The sequence below is a fragment of the Schistocerca nitens genome, chromosome 4 (genome assembly GCF_023898315.1).
Source record: "Schistocerca nitens isolate TAMUIC-IGC-003100 chromosome 4, iqSchNite1.1, whole genome shotgun sequence".
NCBI classification, from domain to species: domain Eukaryota; kingdom Metazoa; phylum Arthropoda; class Insecta; order Orthoptera; family Acrididae; genus Schistocerca; species Schistocerca nitens.
The window spans coordinates 516,066,816-516,088,009 of NC_064617.1; the positions used below are offsets into that span (position 1 = coordinate 516,066,816).

General features: G+C 42.0%; 1 protein-coding gene across 2 annotated transcripts in view; it reads right to left on the reverse strand.

Moving 5' to 3' along the window:
- Positions 1 to 21,194, reverse strand: part of LOC126251918 (N-acetylneuraminate 9-O-acetyltransferase) — a 270,156-nt gene that overhangs the window by 73,413 nt on the left and 175,549 nt on the right. For both annotated transcript variants that reach the window (XR_007545805.1, XM_049952650.1), the window contains exon 9: positions 16,807 to 16,955. Coding sequence is in view for 1 of the 2 variants with exons in the window: in XM_049952650.1 (XP_049808607.1) it covers positions 16,807 to 16,955 (149 nt within the window). In the remaining variant the exon portion in view is untranslated. The remainder of the gene's footprint in view (positions 1 to 16,806; positions 16,956 to 21,194) is intronic.

A 21,194-nucleotide genomic window follows, 5' to 3' on the forward strand; every position in this document is an offset into this window, starting at 1 on the left:
CAACTAGCTGGCCAAGGTACGAGGACTGTAGCCTAGGCAGCAGTGTCAGCAGCCTCGTTCCCCGTCAAACCAATGTGACCAAGGACCCACATAAACATCACAGTGAGCAAGTGAAAGCTTTCCTAGACCTGATGCACTATGGGATGGAAGGTGTACAGCACATAGAGGCTTTGAAGGGCACTGAGAGAGTTGGAGCAGATTACACAATTGAAAATCCTGTTTTTTTTGTATGTATAGCATGGCCTGATACAGGGCAAAAAACTCCATGTAAATACTAAGCAGTGTTCTGGAAGCTTATACCGAAAATTGTCAGTGCCAATGATGGAGGCGCACCCAACACCACAGTCAATGCAAAAGCCATCAGTGTACGCGAAGATACAATCGTGAAGTTCTGCGCGAAGGTTGAGAAACTTGGGGCAATAGAGTGAGTCTGGAGTAGTGTCCTTAGGAAGGGAATAAAGTCCAAGGTGAGCATGGCTACTGCACAAAGCCAAAGTGGTGAAGGGTACGACCCCATTGAGAAAGTAGCAGGTAGCGTGAAGTTAAGCTGTCCGAGCAATAGCCGAAAGAGAACTCCAGGAGGTAACAGAGAAGGAGGACATGTCCCATACTGGAATCAAAAGAGTCATTGAAGAAGGAGGCATAAAATGGGTGTCCTGGTGTGGCAAACAAATGGCATGTGCGTCTGCTAAGGAAAAAATTATGGCAGTATGACAGCGCTTGTTCGGCAGCTTCTGCATACAGACTCTGAACCGGGCTAGTGTAAAAGGCACCAGTAGCCAAATGGATGCCACGATAGTGGATTGTATTGAGACAGCGTACGTTGGATGTACATGCAGATCCATAAATGAAACACTCATAGTCTAGTTTCGAATGGACAAGTGACCGGCACAAACGGAGAAGGATGGTTTGATCCACTCCCCAGGCAGTACTGCTGAGGACATGTAGGACAATGAGGGACTGCCTGCACCAGGTGGACAAGCAACACACTTGGGAGGACCAAGAAACTTTCCTTCAAGCATGAGCCCCAGGAATCTCATAGTTTCAATGAATGGGAGAGCAACACACCCAAGATATAAAGACGGTGGAAGAAAGCAACTGCACTGCCAGAAATTCATATAAACAGTTTTCTCAGTGGAAAACTGAAAGGTATTGTCGATGCTCCACGAGTAAAGATGATTGAGACAAGGCTGAAGATGTTGCTCAAGGAGACAAGTCAGTAGAGAACTGTAATAGATGGCAAAACCATCAATGAAAAGGAAGCCGGAGATGCCTGGCAGGAGACAGGCCACAATAAGGTTAATGGTGATAGCAAAGAGGATCCGCTCCCAGGATGGAACCCTGAGGCACACTGTTTTCCTGGATAAAGGGGTCTGACAAGGCAGAACACATATCTACCTTAATAACTTAGTCTTTTAAAAATTCCTGAAGGAAACACCGCATGCGGCCTCGGAAGCCCCATGTGTAGAGAGTATGGAGGATACCAGTCCTCCAGCAGTTGTAAAACCATTCATGACATGGGTTTATGAAGTGACAAGATGGTTAAATGCAGAATGGTGAGCTTGAAATGCACATTGTGCAGTGGTTAGTAAAGTGTGAGACATCATACCACCTGGGCATGAATCGTATAGTCCATCACCTTGCAAACACAGCTCATGAAAGAAATGGGGTGGTAGCTACATGGCAGGTATTTGCCCTTATAGGGTTTGGGTACGGTTATGACAGTGGCTTCACACCAGCACCTGGGAAACTTATTGTCTGCCCAGATGCCATTGTATGTATGAAGGAGAAAGTGCTTGCTCACAAGAGAAAAGTGCTGAACATCATCTGTCCCTGGGGCTGAGGATCGTGATGGAGTGAGACACATAGGCCAGCCTTCAGGAGTGCACAGGTATGAAGAAGAAAAAGAGGAACCTCAAACGCTGAAGCAGATGAAGGATGGGAGAAGGGGAATGAAGAAAGAAAAAAGGAATGAAAAACAGTGGAGATACTGTTCTGATTTCAGGCTACTGAAAAGTGCAAAACACATTCCCAAAAACATCCCAGACATGTTCCTCTTCAGAGGGGAAAAAGAATAGCTAGAGAATTGATATGCTTTTTCCCCACTCATTTTGTTTATTGTTCATTTGTTACGTCAAGAAGAGCATTAGAGAAACCAATACACCACAAGAAATTTTAGTGTTTTCTCTTTATAGAAGATTGTTTAACTAGGGTTAATCGAAAACGAAGCAATATTTTAGTGACTCAGAAAGAAAAATGTGTGGTTAGCTTAACTGGGCACTAAGGCAGGTAGGTTATGTGGGCTGGTCAAGTTAATCCCAATATAATTATTTACTTTTGTGATTAACAGATATTTTTAATTTCAAAAACATTTTACATATCACAAATTGTACAAACTGTTATAAAGCATATTTTAGAACTATTTTAGTTGAATTATAAGTTTTTACTTTCAGATGCCATGTGTCAGACAAATGACCAAGCAAAGAAAAGCCTAAATTACTTATCGCTGACAATCATAAAAGTCACGTCAGTAAGGACAATAACATTTGCCAAAGAAAATGGTACACTTTTATTAAAGATACCACCACACTGCAGCTATAAACTATAACCTTGTGAAATTGCTGTTTGCTGAAATTTCAAGTCCTACTACAACAAAGCTTTTGACAGGTGGCTATCAAATAATCCTTGTCAGAACTTTGTATCTGTGACATAGTGGGCTTAGTGGGTGAAGCATTTCCATCTGCTTTCACTCCCTCTAATACCAGCACAAAGGTTTCAAAGCTACAGAAATACTGTTTTTTTTTTTTCAAGGCATCTGAGAATGAAAGAGTTGTTTTAGGAAGTACTAATGTCCCTGCTACAGGTCCAGGTCCAGCTCCTCCACCTCCTCTGGTGTCTGATACTGATCCAGCCCCTTTAGCTTCAGGTACCTCTGCTGGTTATCTCATTCCCTCTTGTTCTCATGAACCAGGACTCCAAGCAGAATTATTTGTGCCTCCTGAAGCCTTGCTTCCATTCCCACTGTACAGTCCTAGAAAAAGAGATACTGGTGGCTGAGTGAAAGGAGGATCTCTTATTTTTACAAGTTCCCCTATGAAGCCTACATATAAGAAGATGCCTCTGTCACAAAATAAAAAAAAAATATCAAAAATAAAAAATAAACCTACACTATAAGAACCAGATGCATCAACGGATGGAAGTGCTCATTTGGTATTACAAGAATCAGGCTGTTCCTGGAACGAATTGCAATTTCATAGCTGCTGTAAAGCAGTCTCTACATTCTGATGTTCAAGTGGCTTTCTGCAAGTGACACATACCTTCCAATAGATTTTCCATAATGGATGAAAATGCATGTGTTGCTACTGCTGATATTATTACAAAACTTCCTCATCCCCTTAAAGAATCAAATGAAAGACTTTAAGAAAAGATTTATTTCAATGTCGATGTATGGATACAGCCTTCACTGAGACCATTCTTATTTAAAATTTCGATCAGTTATATTTGATGTATCAAGAGATAACAACTAAATGTTGTTACAGTGCATCTTTACAGTGTCTTAAAGTTAAATTTTAATTTATTCAATGCACTTACACTGATTTTACTGGCCAGGCCAGTTAACCTTACTAGCTCGGGCCAGTTAACCTTACTGGTTAGGTTAAGAGGTCACTTTGTGAATGAATTGACTAGCTCATATCTCACAAATATTGAAAGTAATATAGAGTCCTTGCACACGTCATTCTAAAAAAAAAAAAAAAAAAAACATGTAACCCGGACTTCCCCAAAAATTTAATGAAGGTAAGTTACATAGATTCCAATAAAATTTAATGAAGGTAAGTTACATAGATAATGATTCAGATCAATTTTCTTAAAAAAGTGGCCCAGTTGGCCGAAGTCTCCCATACCCTATAGGATTTGATGAGTGAGTTTCCAGGTATCAAAATATGTGAAATAATGACCATATCTTTGGCTGAACTGACATAGAAACTTCAATTTTTTACACCGTAAAGGGACATAGGCCTTATTATGTGACTTAAATTTCAATTTGATATATGTCTACCTGTTGCTGAGAGAAAGGATTTTAACAGTTGGACAGACAGACAGACAGACAGACAACAAAGTGATCCTATAATGTTCCGCATTTTACCAACTGAGGCAGGGAATCCTAAAATACTTGATCTACACTTTTTGTTATGTCTTGAAATCATATTACAAATGTATAGAAGTGAAAAATAAATCTCAAGAAGACTGGTGGGGAAAAATCCCTTATATAATATAGAAAAATCTTAATTTTGAACTCTTTTATAAAACAGTGAAGCAACTTCTATTGACAAACATTACATGAAGTTGTAGACTTCAAGAACTAATTAAAATCAATTATTGATAAAAAGAAGCACTGCATCATAAAATTTATCTCAACTTCCCAAGTGTAACAAAAACCTACCTATCACCACAGTTCTTTTAACCAAGTACACAATCTGAGGCAGAAATTGTTCCACATATCACTTTCCCACGCCAGGTTTTACGTTTGTACACATCTCTCACTCTGAAGGAATAAGTCACTACATTCTCTCTCAGATGGAGGAAAAGGAGAACAACAACAAGAAGAACAAAAGAAAGGAAAGGAAAGGAAAAAAGTGCTATGCTTACTAGACATAGTTGAAAAGCTTCCTCACTTTAATGTAGGTTTGTAGACCTTTGGGAATTATTTCTGAAGGCAGGCTGAAATGTCTTATCACATCTCAAACGAAATTACAACACAAAAATATTTTGTGTTATTTGTTCAGCTGTGACATTACCTTCATTGCAACTATGGCTAAACTTACAACAGATGTTTGTGCCCTTGGCTACTTCAATGCGACAGAGATAAATGACATCCTGATCATTAGAAAATCTCCCCCACCCCCCTTCCTCCCCCCTATGTTCTTTTGGCTTACCACAAACATGGAAATTGCAGTGTATGATGACTGTATGATGAGCAATTTCAAACCTCCCACTAAAATGTTGACGCAAAATTTGCGTTATGCATATGGTGTTGGGTGCTGCATTGTCACACAGAGAAAAATCTGACAGCTTAATTTTACACATTTCTCATTCTTTATTGCGTTGTGAAGCCATGCCAGTGTTGTACAGTATGAATCAGCTTTAAGGTTATGCTCTTTGCCAGAAACTCTATTTACCCATCTATTTCACAGTCGGAGAGACCAATGGCTATGATCTTCCCTGCTGATGGTGCAACTTCGCATTTCTTCCACGGAGGTGAGGACACTTGTCTGCATTCCATGTACATTCCCTCTGTTGCACTTGTGGAATGATGGACCTACATTCACCTACAATGATATGGCTTATGAAATCAGCCTTCCACAGAGTAACATTTAAGGAAGTCCAAAGACAATACCAACCTTGTGCCTTTCTGTGCAGGGGGCAGTGATGACAACAGCACAATTTTTGACACTACTAATGATCTCAAACAAAGGAAGGAGCACTGCCTATTGAGGTGCACATCAGCTGAGCAATGTTCACAATAGTTACTTTGTGACTGCTGCAAATCAGTTCTTTGATTGCCTGGACAATGTCACCTGTGCTCAATGTTGATTGTCTTTCTTCCAGGTAAACAAAACCCACATCTGTGTGGTCTTTGGCAAATTGTTGGCACCATTTCACTACGGCTGGACATGACATTGCATTTGATCCACAAATCTCCAAAATTTCATGGTGACTTCATGTTCAATTTAGACATTTTGTCCATATGAATCATACGGTGCTGCTTACTACTCCTTTGGAGTATGCTTCCAGTTGCTAGGCCATCTTACTCACACACTGTGATGCGTGTATTACCTGTACCAGAATAGAACTGTGTCTGCAGGAAATCCAGAACTTGTACTTTCTTCTGACAATGCACCGCTCTTGCTGTGCAATGGTCTTAAGTTGGGACAACATGTGCAATTAGACTTTCTGAAGTCTCTGCGTAAAAAACAAATGGACTTGGAAATCAGAACCACTCTCTATGTAAAATACAAGTATGTATGTTTACCAGAAGCACACAATATAAGTTAGTTGAAAATAATAACTGAATGGAGAGTTCACCAAATATATTACCAAAAAGGCTCAAAAGTGACCTTCATGTATGGAACAAAATCACAGGAATCATTCATCTGTGTAGCTTTACTGGCTTATTCATTCCATGTAGTAAGAAGAGACAACGGTGATATATATATAAACACAGATGATGTGACTTACCGAACGAAAGTGCTGGCAGGTCGATAGACACACAAACATACACACGAAATTCAAGCTTTCGCAACAAACTGTTGCCTCATCAGGAAAGAGGAGATGCACCCTGTCAGCTCCAGGATCTATGACTGACACATTTGAGAATGTTTGAAGCATTTAGGCATGATAATTTCAGTACTTTAAGGCAGAGGTTCTGAAACTTTTTCCACCATACCTCCCTTCTGAAACATATTATTTTGGCATGCCCCACCAACCATCTACTTTTCTTTCCTTCCTACTTCCTAAGCACTTTTCATACTTGTCATGGAATCATTCTATGATACCTGTTTACTTCTACATCTGTATCTACATCTACACCTATACTCTACAAACCAGTGAGAGGTGCATGGCAGAGGGTACGTCCCATTGTGCCAGTTATTAGGGTTTCTTCATGTTCTATTCACATACGGAGTGCAGGAAGAATGATAGTTTGAATGCCTCAATGCGTGCAGTAATTATTCAAAAACCATCCTCATGATCTCTAAGTGAGCAATACAAAGGGAGTTACAGTATATTCCTACAGTAATCATTTAAAGGAGGTTCAGCAAACTCGCTAGCAGACTTTCTCGGGGTAGTTTACATCTCTCTTCAAAAGTCTTCCCATTCAGTTACTTCAGTATTTCTATGACACTCTCCCGTGGATTAAACAAACTTGTGACTATTCATGCTGCCCTACTATGTATACAATCAATATTCGCTGTTAGTCCTATCTGATATCAGTCCCACACACATTAGCAATATTCTAGAACTGGTCAAATAAGTCATTTGTAAGCGATCTCCTTTTGTTGACTGATCGCACTGTCCCAGTATTCTACCAATAAACCAATGTCTACCATCTGCTTTACCTGTGACTGTGCCTATATGGTTATTCCATTTCATACCCCTACAAAGTGTTACACCCAGGTACTTGTATGAGTTGGTCGATTCCAACAGTGACTCACTAATATTACAGTCATAGGATACTACATTTTTATGAGAAGTTGCTGAGCATCTTTGCTATATGGTCAGTAGCAACTTTCCTCCTGATAATATTATTACATTCCGTCCTGGATTTTCCATTGTTTGATACTACATTTTTTCATTTTGTGAAGTGCAAAATTTTACTTTTCTGAACATTTAGAACATGTTGCCCATCTCTGCATCACTTTGGAATCTAATTAAATAGACACCCTAGCTGCAAAAAGGCGTTGATGTACTTCATTGGGGACATGTTGAAAATGTGTGCCCCGACCGGGACTCGAACCCGGGATCTACTGCTTACATGGCAGACGCTCTATCCATCTGAGTCCCTGTTAACCGGGGGCTGGGAATTATGCATCACCCAGTCATCTATTATGTGTCAGACACGTGGGCCACACTTCAAGAGTGCACAGAGAGGAAGAAGAAAAAGAGGAGCCTCTCAAACACTGAAGCAGAGGAAGGAGAGGAGAAGGTGAATGAAGAAAGGAAAAAAGAAATGAGAAACAGTGGTGAGACTGTTCTTATGTCAGCTATTGAAAATGCAGAACAGTGTCCCAAAAACACCCCAGAATGTTCCCAAGGGCGGGGAAAAGGATAGCAGAAGGATAGACATGCAACACGGAATTGGAAAAGGTGCTGCAAAGGTTGGGGCCCCGTGGGAGCCAAGCACGAACTCATGAAAGAGAGGTGAGCCCCCTGGGGAGTACAACAAATGTGTTAAGGATACTGGACCATAGTTTTGTGGATCACTTCTACTTTTCTGTCTACTTATCGCAACTGTTCATTACAACAATAAAAAATATAATAATAATAATAATAATAATAATGATGAGAGAGATGTCTTTGAGCACATCAGGGTTAAAATGTTTTCACAAATTTGTCATACATTTGTGTTATTCAAAGGTAGTGAAAGTTAACAATTAACCATGCAGTTAGAGGCTGAGAACATTTTATTAATTCATTTCACCATGAGAACTTGCAATCATATATTACAACTACTTTATAAATAATCACAGCTGAGCAAATATTTATATTTCAATACCCATTTTCTTATTAAATTAGCTCACAAATCAGTTAGTTAAGGCTTAACTGTTTCCATCTATATTGCTTTCAACTCGCATAGAGTGTTTTAATAGAAAAATTACAATGTACAAATGCTGATACAATTGTCAATATTTAAATTCCCATACTTCAACTGATAATCCAAAAGGGAAATAAGCAAATGTAATACTGTACCCTGATCAAAATCTGGAAATTTTTCTGACATTTGCACATTTAGTGTGACATGTATGCTTGAATTTATGAAGAAATTAGATAAATTATTGTTTGGATCTTTGGAAAACCAATTATCAGATTCCCTTCCAGCTACAGTCAAGACCAATGTTTCATCCTGATTAATGCCAGTGTGGAAAATGTTGATTCACAGATGCAAGTTGAAGTGAAGGGTAATAATGCGTCCACTGCACTTCTTGATATACTATACTAGGAAATTCGTTTGGAGTCTACACCCAAAAATTTTCAGGAGACTTCGATTTAAATTCATTTCAAAGTGTTCCATCACTTCAGAGTTCTGTTAGTTCCTCCTCTTCTTCTGTTGACACATGGTCTGTTATGATTCTATCAAAAGGATTTTGGATCCAGACATACTAAGGAGGAAGGTTCTGGAAATTTATCCTCAAATTGATGATTAAAGTTTTGGATATGTACTATGCCGAATCTACTAATTTTTCCAACATCCAACTCATTTTCCTGCACGAAATCATTCAGACAAAAAAACACCTCACAGTTACCCTTCTTCATCTGGGTTTTCCAAAGTCCAAGTTCTCTCTTAAATGCAAGCACTTTCTCACTTAGAAAGACGGTATCATTGCTTAACCCTTCAAGGGAACATTAATATCAGTCAGTTGGTCAAAAATGTTGGCCAATCACACAGTATGATAAGCCATTTTCCATCTAGCTCCACAATGTGATGATGAATGTTACAATGAGACAACCAATGTACTCACATGTCCAATGGAAGTGAATCATGGTAGCCATCTACCCATAAAGAATGGAAAATAGCGTAGTTTAAGCTCTTGCTTTCACCAAAGTTATGACACTGAATGCATATTTCAGCACTTTACTGGCTTCTCACTGTACTACTTTAGAAGCAAGTGCCTCCCTGTGTATAACACAATGTGTGACTTGTACAGGAGGATTAACAGCACACACTCTTGTCATGAACGCGTTTTTAGTTTGAGTAAATGCTACCAGCCCATCGGTACATACACCGCCACAACTCGCTCATGACAGACTGTAGTCAACAAAAGAGCAATTCACAGAAAAGAAAATACCTCTGTATATAGTCTTCCCTTTCAGAGCTATACAAAAGGGGAAGTCCTTATGCATTTCATTTTCATGACAGTAGTGTACAAAAAGAAGAAAACAGAAAGATTTCCAATAACAGTACTGTCATCAAGTTGCAGGGCGAACTTTGGACTCACGAAGATGTGGTAACAACTGATTTTTCATTTCAGCGGCTACTCCAACAATGGGACGAGCCACAGGATCTTATGAGAGTGGTATCAATGATTTCACACATTTGATGGGAAGAACTAATTTCGCAGCAGTAATGATGGTGATTTGGATTTTGTGATATAAATAAAATACCTCTAGGGACGTTCTTAGTGCTTCAGCGGCAATGTGATGAAATATCACTCATGAATTTTCTCAGAATTCCTCCGATAGGTCAATTCTTGTGAAATAAGACAGCAAACTGACAATGGATCCATGGAAATGAGTATCTGACACTAGCAATATTTGTTCATAGGAAATTTTTTTCTTACATAACATGAAATATTTATACACTCCTGGAAATTGAAATAAGAACACCGTGAATTCATTGTCCCAGGAAGGGGAAACTTTATTGACACATTCCTGGGGTCAGATACATCACATGATCACACTGACAGAACCACAGGCACATAGACACAGGCAACAGAGCATGCACAATGTCGGCACTAGTACAGTGTATATCCACCTTTCGCAGCAATGCAGGCTGCTATTCTCCCATGGAGACGATCGTAGAGATGCTGGATGTAGTCCTGTGGAACGGCTTGCCATGCCATTTCCACCTGGCACCTCAGTTGGACCAGCGTTCGTGCTGGACGTGCAGACCACGTGAGACGACGCTTCATCCAGTCCCAAACATGCTCAATGGGGGACAGATCCGGAGATCTTGCTGGCCAGGGTAGTTGACGTACACCTTCTAGAGCACGTTGGGTGGCACGGGATACATGCGGACGTGCATTGTCCTGTTGGAACAGCAAGTTCCCTTGCCGGTCTAGGAATGGTAGAACGATGGGTTCGATGACAGTTTGGATGTACCGTGCACTATTCAGTGTCCCCTCGACGATCACCAGTGGTGTACGGCCAGTGTAGGAGATCGCTCCCCACACCATGATGCCGGGTGTTGGCCCTGTGTGCCTCGGTCGTATGCAGTCCTGATTGTGGCGCTCACCTGCACGGCGCCAAACACGCATACGACCATCATTGGCACCAAGGCAGAAGCGACTCTCATCGCTGAAGACGACACGTCTCCATTCATCCCTCCATTCACGCCTGTCGCGACACCACTGGAGGCGGGCTGCACGATGTTGGGGCGTGAGCGGAAGACGGCCTAACGGTGTGCGGGACCGTAGCCCAGCTTCATGGAGACGGTTGCAAATGGTCTACGCCGATACCCCAGGAGCAACAGTGTCCCTAATTTGCTGGGAAGTGGCGGTGCGGTCCCCTACGGCACTGCGTAGGATCCTACGGTCTTGGCGTGCATCCGTGCGTCGCTGCGGTCCGGTCCCAGGTTGACGGGCACGTGCACCTTCCGCCGACCACTGGCGACAACATCGATGTACTGTGGAGACCTCACGCCCCACGTGTTGAGCAATTCGGCGGTACGTCCACCCGGCCTCCCGCATGCCCACTATACGCCCTCGCTCAAAGTCCGTCAACTGCACATACGGTTCACGTCCATGCTGTCGCGGCATGCTACCAGTGTTAAAGACTGCGATGGAGCTCCGTATGCCACGGCAAACTGGCTGACACTGACGGCGGCGGTGCACAAATGCTGCGCAGCTAGCGCCATTCGACGGCCAACACCGCGGTTCCTGGTGTGTCCGCTGTGCCGTGCGTGTGATCATTGCTTGTACAGCCCTCTCGCAGTGTCCGGAGCAAGTATGGTGGGTCTGACACACCGGTGTCAATGTGTTCTTTTTTCCATTTCCAGGAGTGTATTTCAATTAAAGTCAGCATCCTCTTCTATTAACCTCTGTGCCCCCCCCCCCCCCCTCCTCGCCCCTCACTTTGAGGATGGCTGCTTTAAGGTGTGGAAGCCACATCAGCCTTTCATAATAAGTGAGGTTACGAAAATTCACCCTTTTCTTATAAGTGAGGATGGTATATCCCAGTTTTAAAACATGTAAATTAAAAACTGAGCAGGAATGATTAAAATCAACACTACCAGTTTTCTCTAAATAGAATTTAAAGCTTATGGTGTTTCCCCATTTCTTCAACTACCTAATCGTCAAAAGCAATTGTCAAGTAGCTGTTGGAAGGTTGGAGGTTGCACAGAAAATGGAGAAGTTGTCCATAAACAAGGAACATTGTACAGAACTGCTTACTGTGGATGTAACATTGTTTATCACAATGGTAAACACCGTTACAATTTAAGCACTCCCCCTTCAGGGTCACCAGCAGTACATTCCTGATCTTGTACCTAAATTACTTTGATAGGAAGGACTGTATGAAAGTGGGGAGAAACAGCTCTGGGAGCGACTAAATAGTGTCCTGATTTTAAGAGCTGCAACTGTTGACCATACGTTCAAGTGTATTTCCTACATTGCTAAGATAACCATCAAGGTGAGTACAATCTTTCCTTGGTTTTAAAACTCTATTTAAAATACTTTCTTTCCGTGAGTTGGGAAAACTTCTGACACACAAATTTCATTAAAGAGCTGAAGGAGGACCTCCTCCACATGCAGGTCCAACTGTTTCAACATGTTTTACATTATCAGGTTGTGACATGAGCTACTGACAATGAAGGATCCAACTCCCAAAGAGATTAAGGCTAGCTGAATTAATCCATGTTGGTGGAAAGGAAATCCCAGACAGTCCTCTCGTGTACCATCTGATAAAGTCAGAAAGCTAGATCCTGGCTAGAATCAGTTTTAATGTTCTTATATGATTCACCCATTGCCCAAGTGATTTCCTGGTGATGGTAGGTAGTATCCCTGTTCTTGCACAGCTGCTACAGGCAGTCCTGAGGGTCATCTGGAAATCATCCTAATGGCTTCCCATACTCAATTTGCAGATGTCGATCAAATGATGGAGTTCAGGAACTCTTGTGAAGACCTCTTCTTACTCTCTCTAATTATTCTCCTTGCCTTTGGTCTCGTTATTTGAAAGGCTGCAACATTCGCAACTTCAGGGCACCAATTGAACCATCACAGAGCTACCCTCCTGCCCTTGATTGCAGAGTAACACTCATCCTTCTACCAAGGGACAGACTATCTCCTTGTTGCTCCTGACGTCTTGGGGATGGATGCACCAACAGCTCTGTAAATCATGGCTTTAATGTGATACACACAGTTCTGGACATGTTCACAATGCTTGAAAACAGCTAACAAGCTGTAAACTATCCAGTCAGTTTCCTGAACAGGCAACTTGGGGGGGGGGGGGGGGGGGGTTTCCCTTCAGTACCAGCTCCACCTGGTAGATGGATTCAGATGAGATAGTGGTCCAGATGGGACAGTGGTCACATCCATGAAGATCATCATCCACCTTCCACAGAGTAGCATCTGCAAGGACAGGTGAGCAGAAGGAGGAGAAGTCTATGGTTGTAGATGAACATGTAGCAGTTCTGAAATACGTAGCTTGACCCATTTTTGTCAGTATAATGCTTTTTGTTTGCGTTAAGATCCTCAATCACTCAATCGCTGGTGCAAGTGATGTTTGATTCCCACAGCGAGTTGTATGCATTAAGAATTGCTAAGAGGAGAAAGGAAGGTTCAGCAATAAGCTGTTTGAGTCAGCAGCAGGTACACAGAGCAGACCATTACATTAACAAGGGTATTGATCATGATAGCCTACTGCTTATAGCATTGTGCTTAATGGCAAGGGGGGTGAGAGGAATGTGTCTTTAATGACCAGTCCCATCCCACCTTTCACCCTGGAAACGCCTCATATGCCAGGGGACATGGAAAACAGTGCAGTCATTGTCATAATGCAGAAATGAAATGATTTATCTCATGTTGAAAAGGGCATCGTCAATGGGTTCCAGGCCACAGGTGGAAGCATTTCTGTGCCACCATGGCAATATGGTGCTATATCAGAAACCAGCACCAAGGCAAATATTGTGCACCACGAGCCATAGAGGGCAGGGGTGAACAACAGCTGTGGAAATGTGTACAGGAGAACAGACATGCATCTACTGAGCGAATGGCAGTCCACATCCCAATAAATTGTTCAGTGAATGTTGCTGCAAATGGGCCTCCATAGCAGGTGCCTGGTTCATGCACCTGTAATGGCTGTTTTTCATCGGCGATGAAGGCTGGAATTTCCACACCAATGCTGCAACTGGTTGTGCACTGAATGGTGACAGGTGGCATTTTCAGATGAATCAGGTTGTGTGTTCAGTCAGACAGATGGCCATTGGCATGTATGGTGTGAAACTTCTGAAAGCAAATACCCAGCAACAATCATCAGAAGGGGCCACGTGAGAGGAGGGAGTGTTATGGTCTGGGGAACATTTTTGTGGCATTCCTTGGGTGATCTCATCATTCTGTCTATCCCAATATCCCAATAATTGTTGCACTCAAATATACAGTTTGTTTTTTTGTTGCCCGATTACATCTATCAGTAGGACAATGCAAAATGTCAACACAGCTCACAGTGTACGTGAGTGGCTCGAAGAACACCAGTGTCAGTTTACCATGCTCCCCTGGCCAACAAACTCCCCAGATTTACACACAACTGAGAATCTGTGGGACCTCCTTGACTGAGCTGTTCGTACCATGGATCCTCAACAGAGGATCCTAGCACAGTTGGCAACAGCATTCGAGTTGGCATGGCTCCACTTTCCTGTCCGCTACAGGTTTGCTATGGTGTACCCATGAGCAGCTAAAGATATGCAGACAGAGCCCCAGTCCCACATGCCTCAGTAAGCATTAAACAACTCACGTGTGGCAGGTTCCCCAGAGGTTGCCTGCTAACAACAGTTCTGACCTAACAATCATATGTCTAATCAGTGTGCAGCGTACCTTGACACAGAGGATCCCTTTTAGAAAAGTGGGTTTCAGCATCCCTGCAATACAGGCAATTATGCTCAGATCCCCATTCCCTATGACATGTTATGTTCCACCACTAACAGAGTAAAGATGGAGCAAACCAAGCACTCTCTCAATTTTTCCTTTCCCCATCAATCTCTGTGGTAAGCGAGGCAGGGAACAGATCACGACACTTGGGTCAAAAGCTGTCCTGGGTGACATAAGACGTCACATCGGCACATCTGAATAATGAGGAGGACATCGTGGAGTTAGATGCCTCAACACCAGACCCAGACAGCCCCTCCACTTACTCTCATTCTACCAGTGCTTCACCGTACCAGCACAAAGATAGATGGGAAAATTAAAATGTCGGCACTAAAATGGCTTCCATAGTTCAATGGAATATGAAAAGATATAGAACCCATTTTGAGGAATTCAGACTCCTCATACAGAACTGATCTCCATGCCTGAACAAAAGATGACCTTACTGGTGATGGCATGAATGTTTACAGAGAACTGGTGGCACTGAGCAAACCTCAGCTTGGAAAACCAGGATTCCCCAAGTCCATACCCAGCTAACTAAATCTGAGCTCCATGACATGCTTGCCACTTAGCATGACCCAGGGGACACGTGGTTTATCCAAAGTCGCAATGCGGTGAACATTATCCCCTAATCAATATGAGTTTACTTGTAATACAAAATAATACTTATCATATATCAAATGTAAATTTAATGATTTCTCAATTTGTATTCTTATTCCTTTCAAAAATTCAGTTCTTCAGCTTTGAAACACACATCAAACTGTGTTTCTTACAACAAGATTTCAACAGTGTCATTTTTTTCTTGTTTTAATAAGCCTATTTGTTACACGATTCATTATACCTTCTACTCACTTTTAAATAAACATGCCTCCGAAATAAAAACCTGCCAAAATTAGGGATTTTAGAACAACTCAATCATGGATTTATACAGAGTGCCCTAGGTCAATTTTCAGGAATATGGTGGAACTATAATACTAAGTAATAAAAGTCAAGTAAACAAGGGCTCTAAAATGCATAACTTAAAAGCTATGACCACTTATTCATCTTTGCTACTGTGAACACATCTCTTATACTGAGCAAGTACCGACACCCCTTAAGGTATGCATTTTAGTGCCCATGTTTACTTGACTCTTCTTGCTTCGAATGATCGTTCCTACCATATCCCTGAATAATGGCCATTCCTCCTCGGACATTCTGTATAAGGATTTTTTATTTTCAAGAGCTGCATTCTTACAATGACAAGCAATCAACTACCTCAAAAAATATTTTAAGAACTACTTTTACAAAGAAATAATTTTCTTTATACCAAGAAATTTGTCTCCCATTATTTCTCTGACAGACGTGAGTGTTAAAAGAAGAAATCTCACACAAATGAGTACTAATAATAATGCTATAACCTGATTGTATTAAGTGATTTCATCATTTTTATCCACTGTGTATTGCACAAAAACAGATGGATGAGGTGCATCGGCCCATTAAATTGGATCCAATTCTACCTGAATCAGATCAGCAGCTGCAATTCAACCACAACTAATAACTTTTTTTATTGCAAATACACACTTCCAAATTTTTCGACCATGGAAATTTCCTGAGTTGATATTATCATCTCTCTCCTCTTAGCACAGTATTTACAAAATCAATGTTTTATTCTGTTGTTGTGTTTGAAACTTGTTCTAATTGTTCTATTCATCCTATCTGACAAGTTTTGTAACTGATGAAGTTGTTTCTTATTTTTCTCCAATGCTTTCAGTGTGGAGTTACACTCCAAGCATACCGAAAAACAGTTTATGCTGTAGAGAGGTAGGCGATTGCTCCTTCAAAAAAAAAGCAAGCAAGCAGAAGTCATTATCAAAGAGGACTCTTTGAGTGAGGCTTTAGTTCTGTTTAAAATCATTTAGCTAAGTACTGAAAAGTATGAGCAGGTAAAACATGTAGTTGTGAGACTGACCTAAACATGAAGAATGAATTTAATTTCAAAATTAAACCATAGTCTACACTATGGTGGTAAATGTCTTGAGAAAGTAATTTCTACTAAATTATATGAAACATCACATATTGGGACTGTAGTACAGACCCCAACACATAACAAAATATTGGCTCTCCAGGCACTGTCAATTACAACAATAAAATGTTAAAGAAACATTGGATTTTAAACAAGTATCATTTGATATTCTTAATAGAGAAAAAGAAGATGACAACAACAATATTTTAGTAATAATAGCAACAACAATAATACCTTTCCATTCATCTGTCTGATCCCGATGAAGAACTTTAGTATATTGGCTGTCTTCTGTGAAAAACAAACCCAGTGTAAACACATAACCAAATGGGAGCCAAAAGCTTAGCTGTGAGAAATATTTGTTTTCCTTCATAAAAAAATTTGTCCTGCAAAGAAAAACAACTTATTCACTGTTATATCAACAAGAAAAAGTCATTTTATAAGCAGCTTCACTGGTATTGAACAGCACATAAAATCTAAAAGAAGAGAGCACTACATTTATTAACACATGAACTGTGGAAAAACTATTTTCAAGTTCCTTTCCTTTTCTTTTCTTTTGATATATTTCATACTTCTTTAATTATCAGTACATGCAGAGCAATGTTAATTTGAATCAGACATATAAGCTCATTAAGTAATCTACGCATGTTAAATTACTCTGAAGATGCTTGGTAAAATAACAAATCTTTTGAACCTTCATCATCATTTTGTAAGAACAGTTCTGACTAACTTGACAGTTTAGTGATCAGTCACAACATAAAATAATTGATATCTATGGTCTCTTGATAAAGTGATCTCACTCAGTGACAAATAATGACAAATTTAACTGTCAGTCCAGCATTACAAATGTGACTGCTACAGAAAATGAAAATAATAAATAACACTTCTCTGCTTGTATGAACCTCCTCTCCTTTCTGTCTACATACCAAATAAGATTGTGCTGACCTTGCATTTGAGAGGAGTCAGGTTCAAATTCCAACCAGGTCATTCAGTTTCGGGTTTTTTAAGATTTTCGTAAATCACTTAAAGTGAATTACCAATTTGTTCCACTGGGGAGAGTGTGGCGGATTTACTTCCCCACCAGAGCTCAGCCCCCCCCCTCCCCCCCCCCTCCCTCTCTCTCAATCTTTCATTCATCTAGCTTCTACAGCATAAAAATTCCAGATCTGCTGTTTTGTACCAATTATTGGAAAAAATCTTTCCTGTTTACTGCAGCAGGTCATAATTTTCTTCTTTACTTTAGCATACTAAAAGCCACAAACCTATCACTCATCTGTTTATGTGTAAATATGTATTTTATTTACTTTTATCCACTGAGAGAAAAATACTTTTTAATCATCTGAACAATGATTCAATAAATTGAGGCTTTGAACCGTGATTTAACTATTACAAATGGGTAAACATCAATATTTGAGAATAAAAACTGGTTCCAGAACTGGATAAAGAAAGGATAATACCATGAAGATCATGGGTCAAGTTTTTTTTTTGGCAAAGTTAGTGTGAGTACTAAAAGACTAACTAGTCTGTTGATATTATTACCTCCTGTGGACATTTACATTGTGCAACTGTCTTCATGCACACACACACACACACACACACACACACACACACACACACTACAATTACTTCTTGTTATTACTGTTACTGCAATTGTTCTTCTTGTTGTTGAATTCCATTTGATTGTGTTAGCTATTACATCTTTCAAGCAAACTGCCAATAATCAGTAGAACACAACCCGAAAACATAGTCCTGTAGAAACCCAGTAAACAATCAGGTCATGAAAGTATGGTGTAAGTGGGATAGGAACTTTAGCACAGCATAATTCAAAGTGTCTTGCATCAGCCAGGCAGCCAGGTTATCCATGGCTGGTTCCTCCTGCTGCCTGCCATAGGAGACATTGATAGTAGACATCACAAAGAACCAACATTGCTACTGAATAACAGGTATCGAATTACCTCCCTCTTTAATTGGCATGTAAGGCTGGAAGTTTCCACGTTGGTATCGTGATCACCATACCAGTAAGGGAGAGGCATGGGCTGGCAAACCAGCAAAAGGTTAACTGTCAGTCTCAATGTCTAGTGTTGCTGTGTCCTCCACTTGCAGTGGGGACATAGTGCTGATGCTAGAGTTGGCTGCATCTGGTGTTCCAATCTCTGCATCCATGCTTTTTTTTTTTTTTTTTTTTTTTTGTGGTTTTAGGGCGCACAACTTCAACGGTCATTAGCGCCCAGACTACGTTAGGAATGCACCGCGAGTCACAAGTTTAAAACAGCAACGAAATGGAAAACACGATAAAAGACAGACTGACAGGCATAGGATTAAAAAAGAAAACAGCATAATCAAATATCCTTTGAGAGGGTTGTCAAATTGATAAAATGAAGAACGCGAGCAGCTGCTCGTGGGTCATCCGCTAAAATGGCTTCTACAGTACAGGGCAGGCCAAGATCAAGACACAGGGTGTTAAAATCCGGACAGGACGTTAAAATGTGGCGGACCGTCAGCAATTGCCCACATGGGCAGAACGATGCTGGCGCAGCCGTCAGCAGATGGCGATGGCTGAACCGGCAGTGTCCAATTCGTAACCGGGCCAAAACTACCTCCTCCCGCCGAGAAGGGCGTGAGGAGGACGTCCAAGCCACGGGAAGAGGTTTCAAGGCCCGAAGCTTGTTGTCTGTAAGTGCAGCCCAATCGGCATGCCACAGCGATAAAATGCGCCAACAAATTACCCTGCTACAATCTGATGAAGGGACACAACAAGAAGCTGTCCGAGGCTGGAGGACCGCAGCCTTGGCTGCGGCATCTGCAGCTTCATTCCCAGGGATACCGACATGACCAGGAACCCACATAAAGCTAACCGGAGAACCGACGTCCACCAGCTGCTGAAGAGAGCGTTGGATCCGGTGCACGAAAGGGTGAACCGGGTACGGATCACTGAGGCTCTGGATAGCGCTCAGGGAATCGGAGCAGATGATATATCCAGAATGTCGGTGGCGGCAGATGTAAAGAACAGCCTGGTAGAGGGCAAAGACCTCAGCTGTGAAGACCGAACAATGGCCATGGAGCCGGTATTTGAAACTTTGTGCCCCGACAATAAAAGAACACCCGACCCCGTCGTTGGTCTTAGAGCCATCTGTATAAATGAAGGTCATATTAATGAACTTCGAACGAAGTTCAACAAAACGGGAGTGGTAGACCGAACTGGGGGTAACCTCCTTCGGGAGCGAGCAGAGGTCAAGGTGGACGCGAACCTGAGCCTGGAGCCAATGTGGCGTGTGGCTCTCGCCCACTCGAAAGGTTGCAGGGAGTGAAAAATTAAGGTGTTGAAGGAGGCGACGAAAGCGAACTCCAGGGGGTAGCAGGGCAGAGACATACAACCCGTATTGACTGTCGAGAGAGTCATCAAAAAAGGAACGATAAGACGGGTGGTCGGGCATTGCCAGTAGCCGACAGGCATACCGACAAAGCAGTATATCGCGCCGGTAGGTGAGTGGCAATTCGCCAGCGTCAGCATGAAGACTCTCTACGGGACTAGTATAAAACGCTCCGATCGCAAGTCGTAAACCCCGATGTTGTATGGAGTTGAGGCGGCGTAAGATGGATGGCCGTGCAGAGGAGTATACGAAGCTCCCATAATCCAGCTTGGAGCGAACGATCGACCGATATAGGCGAAGTAGGACGGTTCGATCCGCTCCCCACGACACACCACTGAGAACACGGAGGACATTTAGAGAACGGGTACAACGGGCAGCCAAATATGACACATGTGGAGACCAACTAAGTTTCCTGTCAAATGTAAGACCTAAAAATTTTGTTGTCTCCACGAATGGGAGAGCAACGGGACCGAGTCGTAGGGACGGCGGGAGAAACTCTTTGTAGCACCAGAAGTTAATACAGACCGTCTTCTCGGCAGAAAAATGGAAGCCATTGGCGACACTCCAGGAGTAAAGACGGTCAAGAGAACGCTGAAGACAGCGCTCCAGGAGACACTTACGCTGCGCGCTGCAATAGATGGTAAAATCGTCCACGAAAAGGGAGCCTGATACATCAGCTGGGAGGCAATCCATTATTGGATTGATAGCTATGGCGAAGAGAGCGACGCTCAAAACTGAGCCCTGTGACACCCCATTCTCCTGGCGAAAGGTGTCTGACAGGACAGAACCCACACGTACCCTGAACTGTCGATCCATTAAAAAGGAACGAATAAAAAGAGGGAGGCGACCGCGAAGGCCCCATGTATGCATGGTGCGGAGAATGCCCGCCCTCCAACAGGTGTCGTAAGCCTTCTCCAAATCAAAGAACACAGCCGCGGTCGGGCGCTTCCGCAAGAAGTTATTCATAATGAAGGTCGACAAGGTAACCAGATGGTCAACAGCAGAGCGGTGCCTACGAAATCCACATTGTACATTGGTAAGTAGGCGTCGAGACTCGAGCAGCCACACCAATCGAGAGTTAACCATTCGCTCCATCACTTTACAGACACAGCTGGTAAGCGAGATGGGTCGATAACTGGAAGGCAAGTGCTTGTCCTTCCCTGGCTTAGGAATCGGGACAACAATAGACTCGCGCCAGCATGCGGAAACATGTCCCTCAATCCAGATGCGATTGTAAGTACGAAGAAGAAAACC